The 8,442-nt window shown below is 39.5% G+C and overlaps 1 protein-coding gene across 1 annotated transcript; it reads left to right on the top strand.

The window, feature by feature from the left end:
• The first annotated feature begins 2,487 nt into the window (after positions 1–2,487).
• Positions 2,488–8,340, top strand: gp1bb (glycoprotein Ib platelet subunit beta). Its single transcript, XM_041787410.1, has 2 exons — positions 2,488–2,630; positions 5,375–8,340. Exon 2 carries the CDS (start codon positions 5,387–5,389, stop codon positions 6,005–6,007), a length of 621 nt encoding a protein of 206 aa, XP_041643344.1. The 5' UTR covers positions 2,488–2,630; positions 5,375–5,386; the 3' UTR covers positions 6,008–8,340.
• Positions 8,341–8,442: the final 102 nt, after the last annotated feature.

The following is an 8,442-nucleotide window of genomic DNA, read 5'->3' as shown; positions in this document are numbered from 1 at the left end:
TAATAGAAATATCAGTATTTGACCCATGAATGTTTGTTTTAGTCCTAATGTTTAGTATTACCAAAGGCTCTGACGTTGTGTACTTTCATTAGCTTTTCTTTTCCACAATGTAAAATTACTTTTACAAGGAGAAGTATGAGCTAGGACTGACACGGTACACATTTATAGTTGTCCATAAAACAGTTACTTACTATTTGTCATTAATATGCATTTATTATCACAAACAAAATGAACTAAATTTGTCAAAAGTCAAACACATGTTAAAAAAAAATAAAGGGAAATGAACTATGTAGCACCAGCTCTGTTGGTGTAGGAAATGTCATCATGTGAATGCAGAGCCCGAGGGGTAGACACACCTTGCAGTAGTAGTGCCCTTTTTGGCTCTCGCTAAAATAAACCCCGTCACCCAAATGCTATAAATCAGCCTCAATCATCCACCATGCTGATTATCAGTTGACCCCTACCTCAAGCATCTGAATTTGCAACAAGTCATGGACTTGTCGTCATCTACTAAATTAATTCCAAACTTTTAGCGTTGTTCTCCTTTTTATGACAAATGAATAAATTATATGATCAAGGATATAATCCCAGGTTTAATTATTAATCAAATTATTTATTTAACCTCGTTCTGTTTACATAAAAATACCAAAATAATATCTGTGAAGAATAATTCTGCAAATCACATAGATGAAAAATTTGTCAGTATTTTTATTTGTAGAGAGTGATGGCAGAGGTGAATGCAGAGATCAATAAAACCCTATATTAGAAGAGAGCAGATTTTATGGAAAAAGATATTCCATATAACTTGAATCACAGTTCTTGATATAAGTTTTACTTGGTACTTCCTTTATTCCTTGTAGTTTCACAAAAAGATCACTATCAGTATTTCCCTATTGATAAGAAAATTTGGAGGCACCTCATTCATATCCAGGTAAGTTATTATTTTATTTTGCATTATTACCATATAGGTTACCTGTAACTTGCCTAAAGAACATTTCTGGATAACGCGGGTAGTTAAAATGGTCTGGTCTTGTGAACACAGTATTTCAAGGACGGGTTAAGGAATTTTCTTCAAACTTGGTGCATATGTAGGCTACTCTGACTCAAGGATGAGTTATTGTATTTGGAGGTAACAGTGCATTCAGAAAGCATTAACCCCCTTCACTTTTTAAATTTTAATATGTTGGAGCCTAATATTGCAGTCATTTAAATTTATTATTATTTTTATCAATCAATACCCAGTACCACATCATGACAAAGTGAAAACAGAAATTCAGAGATTTTTGCAAATTCCTTCAAGAAAAAAAACAAACACAAATATATCACAGTGACATATTCAGACCCTTTACTCAGGATTTAGTTGAAGCACCTTTGGCAGCAATTACAGCCTTAAGTCTTATTTAATATGAAGCAACAAGCTTTACACATGGATTAGAGGATTTTCTGCCATACTTCTTTGGAAATCCCCTCAGGCTCTGTCAGGTTGGGCTGAGACCGTTGGTGCACAGCCATTTTCAGGTATCTTCAAAAATGTGCGATGGGTTCAAATCAGTAGCTGGGCCACTCTAGGACATTCACAGAGTTGTCTTTAAGCCACCCCTGTGTTGTCTTGGCTGGGTGCTTCACAGCCCCAGACTGGGCCTAAGGTTCACCGGAGACTGGTGCAGTTATGGCGGAAGACATTAGCATGGATGCTGCTTAAGTGTAAGTTTTATCAGAACTTGACGACATTTCTTCGTTAAAAGAAGAACAAAGAACAGCAGTGAGTTGTTTTCTTTTCAAAAACGACAAAAGTCGTGTTCTGACATGTCTACGGTCGCCATGGTTGGCATTATGCAGTTCTCTATGGAGTTTACTTCTCGGTAGCGGCTACATCATGTGTTTTGTCGCTCTGATTGGCCTGTAAAGATGTAACAGACAGAACGTTCATCCAATCACACTCTGAGTTTTTTTCCAAAGCCTCTGCCCTTTCCCAAACCCTGTCTATTAACAGTTTACCAGATCTGGCGCGTCAGGTTAGAAGTTTGTCCCATCTCCACATAGGATCTCTGGAGCTCAGCCTCTTTCTAAGAGAGGTAACCAAAAAGCTTTACGAGGTTTCCTCTTAGCTTTGCTCAGACATCCATTCTTTTAGGTCAAAGACAAAGGTCATTGGTCCTTATCAAGGATCAACTTATTTGATTTCAGAAGTTGAAGGTCAGATTTCAAGGTGATTTAACATCACGGTATGCTTTTAGAGATTTTCTCCAAGCTTTCCTCAAATGTCCACTCTGACTCAAGGATGAAGTTAATACATTTAGGAGGTACAAGGTCAAATATAAAAAAGAGAGGCATATAAAAACAGAGGCATAAAAGCACCAGTATAAGTGCCAGTTTATTTAAGTCTCTGGTAAATTCCCCTGTTTCTGTGAAATTCATGAGACATTAAAAACTTTGAGATAAAGTACTTCCTTTGTTCAGTTAGCAGCCTGAATTTGTGTCTGTCTCTACACAAGTGTCTCTTGGTCCGTTTTTGACACTTTTCTTTATCAGTGAGAGCCAGCTGCTGAAAACACACGCACACACGAACTCAGCCTCTCAGAGCGACTGTAAGAAGTGAAACCTTCTCCTGGGGACACACAGCTCCGAAGGTAAAAAGACTCAGACTTTATTTTAAAAATCTGATATATTTAACTTGAATCTTGTCTTTTTGTGCAACTTCATAAATGTACAACACATCATCTTACAGATCTTTTAACCCATTACTTCCAAAAAATAGACATATGAATGTTGCACAGGCTTCTCTCAGCCGGCTCTGAGTTTATCTTGTATTTTTTTATGTGTTTTGTGTCAACATCAGCTTTAAACTCACACAAAAACACTTTGAAATGTTAGGATCAGTTTATCAGAGCAGCACTGCGGCTCACAATTCAGTGCATGATAAACATTAAAAATATGTAACATGACAGTGGTTTTAATCCAAATCTTCAGGCTGGCTAGATTTTAGATATTTGGATGCTGAAGAGGGCAGAGACATTTTTGTATCACTAGGGGCAAAATGAGTGACATTTGTAAGGTCAAGAGGTGATGACTGATGCACTTTAGAATGAAAAAGCCCTGCAGAAATGGCTTCTGTCATGATCATTTTCTAACACCAGTTGTTAAGTTGCTTGTGCCCGACATGGGAACAAAATACAGAAAAAAGTTCTTTACACTGATCAAACATTTGCCTCCTTTGACCAGATAATGACTGAATATAAGCTGTGTGGTCAATTCTGAAAGGGTTTTTTGTTCAAATTCAACACAGCTTCTTCAAGAACAAGCTTATTATATAATCTAACATGTGTTACCATAAATAATGCAAAATGTGTCTCCCTTACTGTGATTTGCTGTTTTTCTATATTTTTTTTTACAATAAAACTTGACCCTGGATTATGCCTCTGCAAAGTCCAGAACTGCTGGACAGTAAAAGTACAGCGTTGGGTGAAGAAGAAGGGCTGGGGTAACCTGACACGCCAGATGGATGTGTGAAACACATCCATCTGGAAAACCTTCCATAGACAGCGCTTGGGGAAGGGCAGAGCCTTTGAAAAAAAAAAAAACTCGGAGGGTGATTGGATAAACATTCTGTCTGTCATATCTTTACGGGCCATCAGAGCAACAAAACACGTGATGTAGCCACTACCGAGCTGCACAGCTACCGAGGAGTAAACTCCATACGGAACTGCATAACGCGAACCATTGCGACTGTAGACATGTCAGTACACGACCTTTGTCGTTTTTTAAAAAAGAAAACAACTCACTGCTGTTCTTTGTTCTTTTAACGAAGAACTGTCCACCATAATTACACCAGCCTCTTGTTGCTGCTTGCTTGTGTTAGACCCCGCCGCGCCCAAAATCATTGCCCCTTGTTGCTGATTGGTCCTGTCACTTTCTAACCGGGCCATAATGGTTAAGATGGGAGCTTTGCAAGATGGATTTGCTGGTGAGAAACATGAAAACAGGCAAATCCATCTGCTTTGCAAGGTTAGGGCTGGGGTGGTTTGTGGTAATGGTTGGTATTAATCTTATTTTCTTAATAATGTAGGTGCATAACCTGACATGCCAGATGGATTTGTTTCACACATCCATCTGGAAAACCTTCAATACTAAGCGTTTGGGAAAGGGCAGAGCCTTTGAAAAAACCTCGGTGCATGATTGGATAAATGTTCTGTCTGTCACATCTTTACTGGCCAATCAGAGCAACAAAACATGTGACGTAGCCGTGACGGTCACTTTTCAACCGGGCCCAAACAGTTCAGGCGGGAGCTTTGCAAGATGGATTCGCCAGTGAGAAACACGGAAACGGGTGTATCCATATGCTTTGCAAGGTTAGTAGGGGCATGTTTTGTAATAAACTTTGGATAACAGAGCTAGTTAAGTGCATGGATGTCAAATTGATACATGAAATAATGACCTTTGACCTCCAAAATCAAATAACCTCATCCATAGGTCTAAGTATAGGTTTGTACCAAAGTTGACAAAAATCCACCCTTGCACTCCTGAAATATCGTGCTCACAAGATTTAAGGTCACCATGACCTTTGATCTCCAGATGTATCCAGTTCATTTCTGAGTTAGAGTCGACATTTGTGCAAAGTTTGAAGAAAAATTCTGAGATGCATTTGTGAGATCTCTTGTTCACAGCAGTGTTAATTTCGTTGACTAAAACTGTGACTAAAACTATTCATCGGCAGCCTTTTTTCCATGACAAAAACTGGACTAAGACTAACAAAAATAGATCTGTGATGACTAAAACTAGACTAAAATGTAATTTAGTTTTCGTTGGACATTCAAAATCTGTGACATTTCTCCACTGTGGATAAATCTATCAAAAAACAATGCAGCTGTAGCTATTCTGTCTCTCAGATGTAGAAAGCAGGAACTGCAGGTTTGGCAGGGTGCGTAGAACATACTACCACAATTTAGTAGAAAATTTAGGCAAGAAAGAAATGCTTGGACTAAATGTTAAGACTAAAGGTTGTGGATTCAATATACTAGCCAAGAGTATTTAAAATAAGGTTAAAGTTCAGCGATACAATGTAACAGTATGGCCCTAATATTAAAGCTCCTGTGAGTTACTTTTGGTTTGTGTTGATTCTGGCACCCCCTGTGGACAAATCTATCTTTGCTGCTCTTACATATACCTATTGTGTTTTTTAATAGTCCTAAGAGAAGCTGTAATCCAAAAACAAGATGGACCACTTTTACAGAAGAATAGAGATGTCAAATACAGATGTTTAATGTGTAATTTATTTTTTTATTTTTTATATATATAACCCGATGTTTGTTCTTTTACTTGATGAATACTTTTCCACAGCTGTTCAGATGAAACTAACCCCCCCTCTTCTCTCCAGAGATCGGTCATCATGAAGGGACTCCAGCTCCTTAGTCTGCTCCTCGTCAGCCTGTCGTCAGCCTCGGCCTGCCCTCGCCTTTGCACCTGTCAGGGCAGCCAGGTGAACTGCAGCAGCAGATCTCTGACCTCCTCCTCTCTGCCAGCACGATACCCTGTAGCCACCACTGAGCTCCACCTCCACAACAACCTTCTCACCCACCTCCCTAACGGGCTCCTGGACGACCTACCCTCGCTGCGCTCCATCTCCCTCCATGGTAACTCCTGGGTCTGTGACTGTGGCATCCTCTACCTGCGGTCCTGGCTGCTGCATCAGCCCCCAAGCCTCAGGTCACACCTGGGAGTCACCTGCAGCTCCCCGCTCAGCCTGAGAGGACGGATGGTGGTGTATTTAATGGAGGAGGAGGTGCTGGACTCCTGTCACTACTGGTACTGTGACCTGGCTCTGACCTCTCAGGCGTGTCTGTTTGTGTTTGTGCTGGTGCAGACGGCTCTTCTGGTGGCTCTGATCATGTTCCTGAGGAGGTTTGAGAGGCTCTCCAAAGAGGCCAGGAGGACCAGGGAGGAGAGCTTCACCGCGGGGGAGAGTCAGAGGGAGAACGACTATGCTCCTTTAAATGACAGCAGCATCTGAGATTGAGCTGTGTCTGATTTTTTTACCTAACAGAAGAGAAGAGTAGTTAATCATTTGCACACTGGACAGAAAAAGTTCCTTCTATGTTTTTGAAGTTTGACTTCAATTCTAAAAATCTTTTTTACGTACATTCAGGTGACAATTTAGAGCAAATAAAACTAAGGACAAGCAAAGGGTCCGAATATGACACAAGAGGAATGGTTTAAGTATGAAAACGTCTGTTACATTTGACCACCTCTCTATGCACTGATTTATAACACTGAAGCTGTTCTGTCAGTTGTTTTCTTTTTACTGTGTCAGCACTCAGTGTTTGTTTTGTGACCACCTTATTCTCCTGTATACACCTGTGAATCAAGGTAGAAATAAAGCTGCCATAAGAGCCAAAGATTAGTCTACACTTTAGCATGAAATACATTGAACTTCAGAGTAAGATTACGGTATACTGGATGATGTTATTTTTTAAAAACTGCTAAAATTTTGATAAAGATTTCTTCAGTCATACATTAATGAGATATTTTATAATACCCAGGGACCCCTGGTGCACCAGTAATTGGTGGTAAAATTGTGGATAAGTTGAGCTTTATTATACATTCATTCCACTCCCTCCCACCAGAAGTACTTAATCAAAATCAGATATGGTTAAGAGATTGACTTTAGTATTCTTAAAGCTTTTTTAGGGTTGAGAAACGTGTGAATGTTTACTTAACTTTTCTAACGCCTGGTAATCTTTGCATGGACCTGTATATTTCAAGACTTGTTTTAATCTTGATGATTATGACTTACAGCTCACAATATCCATCCATCCATCCATTTTCTATACTGCTTATCCCACTGGAGGTGGTGGGGTCACAATAATCCACTATCTCGAAATATTAAAATATCATGAAAATATCAGTCCAAAGATGGATTTATGATACTGAAGTGTCAACCCTCTGGAAAATGATGCTCATTTATGCACTCAGTAATTGTTTGTAATGCCTTTTAAACAAATTAATGCATCTATGGTGGCATGAAGCCAATCAGTCTGTGCAGCCTTCAGCTTGTCTGAATTGTTGAGTCTGGTGTCTCTCAACTTGCTTTTGACATTTCTCCAGAGATTCTCTGATTCAGGTCAGACTGATTGGATGGCCAATCAAACACAGTAATGCCATGGTCAACAAATCAGTTTCTGGTAGTTCTGGCTTCATTGTGAACAGGAGCCAAGTCCTGCTGGAAAAGGAAATCAGTATCTCCATCAAGCTTCTCAGCAGATGGAAGCATGAATTGCTCTAAATCTCCAGGAAGATAGCTGACAGCGTTGACTCTGGACTTGATAAAGCACAGTAGACCAACAGCATGGCATGACATGGCACCCCAAACCCTCACTGACCATAGAAACTTCATACTGGACTTCAAGCACCTTGGATTTTGTGCTTCTCAGATCTTCCTCCAGACTCTGGGATCTTGGTTTCCAAATGAAATTCTAAATCTACTGTTATCTGAAAACAGGACTTTAGACCACTGAGCAACTGTCCCGTTCTTTGTCTCTTTATCTCAGTGAGATGCTTATGATGTTGTCTGTGGTTCAGGATTGGCTCCACATAAGAGCACCACACTTGTAGCCTGTTTCCTGGACACATCTGTGTGTGGTGGCTCTTGATCCACTGACTCCAGCCTCCATTCACAGCTTGTGAAATTGCACTAAGTTCTTGAATCTGCTTTGTGTAACAATCCTCTGAAGACTGAGGTCATCCCTGTTGCTTGTGCACTTTTTCTTGCCACACTTTCCTCTTCTTGTCAGCTTCCATGAATACACTTTGATACAGCCTCTGAGAACAGCCTGACCTTTCAACAGTAACCTTTTGTGGCTTACCCTCCTTGTGAACGTGTCAGTGATTGTCTTCTGGACATTTGTCAAGTCAGCAGTCTTCCACGTGATTGTGGTTGTGTGAACTGGACCACAGTGAGAAAGTGAAGACTCGGGAAACCTTTGCAAATCAGACAATTATACAGTATTCCAGTATTTTAAGACAGTCAGTTGTAGATTATCATGAGCTGTAGGCTGTAATCATCAGGATTAAAACAAAAAAGTCTTGAAATTTTTCATTTTGAACGAGATCAATCTAGAATTTGTAGTTTGAAGTTGAACTTTTTGACGTAAATCATGGGGAAAAGGAGCATTTACATGATATTCTAACGTTTTTGAGATGCACTTATATTTCCATTCCAATGTATATATCTGCTAGCTGTTTATCAGCTTAAAAATGAAGTGATGTAGGTTATACCATGTAACTCTGCGTCAAATTTCAGACATCTTAATGTGGAACTATATTATTAAACGTCAATATATTGAATATTTTTTGTTAATCTTCTTTTTTAACATTTCTGTTTTTAACCTCGTGAATTGTATGTAAAACTAGAAATAAATCAAATCGAAAAAATGAGTGGACATCGTT

Source organism: Cheilinus undulatus, linkage group 5 (assembly GCF_018320785.1).
Source record: "Cheilinus undulatus linkage group 5, ASM1832078v1, whole genome shotgun sequence".
Taxonomy (NCBI): Eukaryota; Metazoa; Chordata; class Actinopteri; order Labriformes; family Labridae; genus Cheilinus; species Cheilinus undulatus.
Note: the sequence above shows the minus strand (reverse complement) of the source record. Positions and strands in the feature narration are given on the sequence as shown.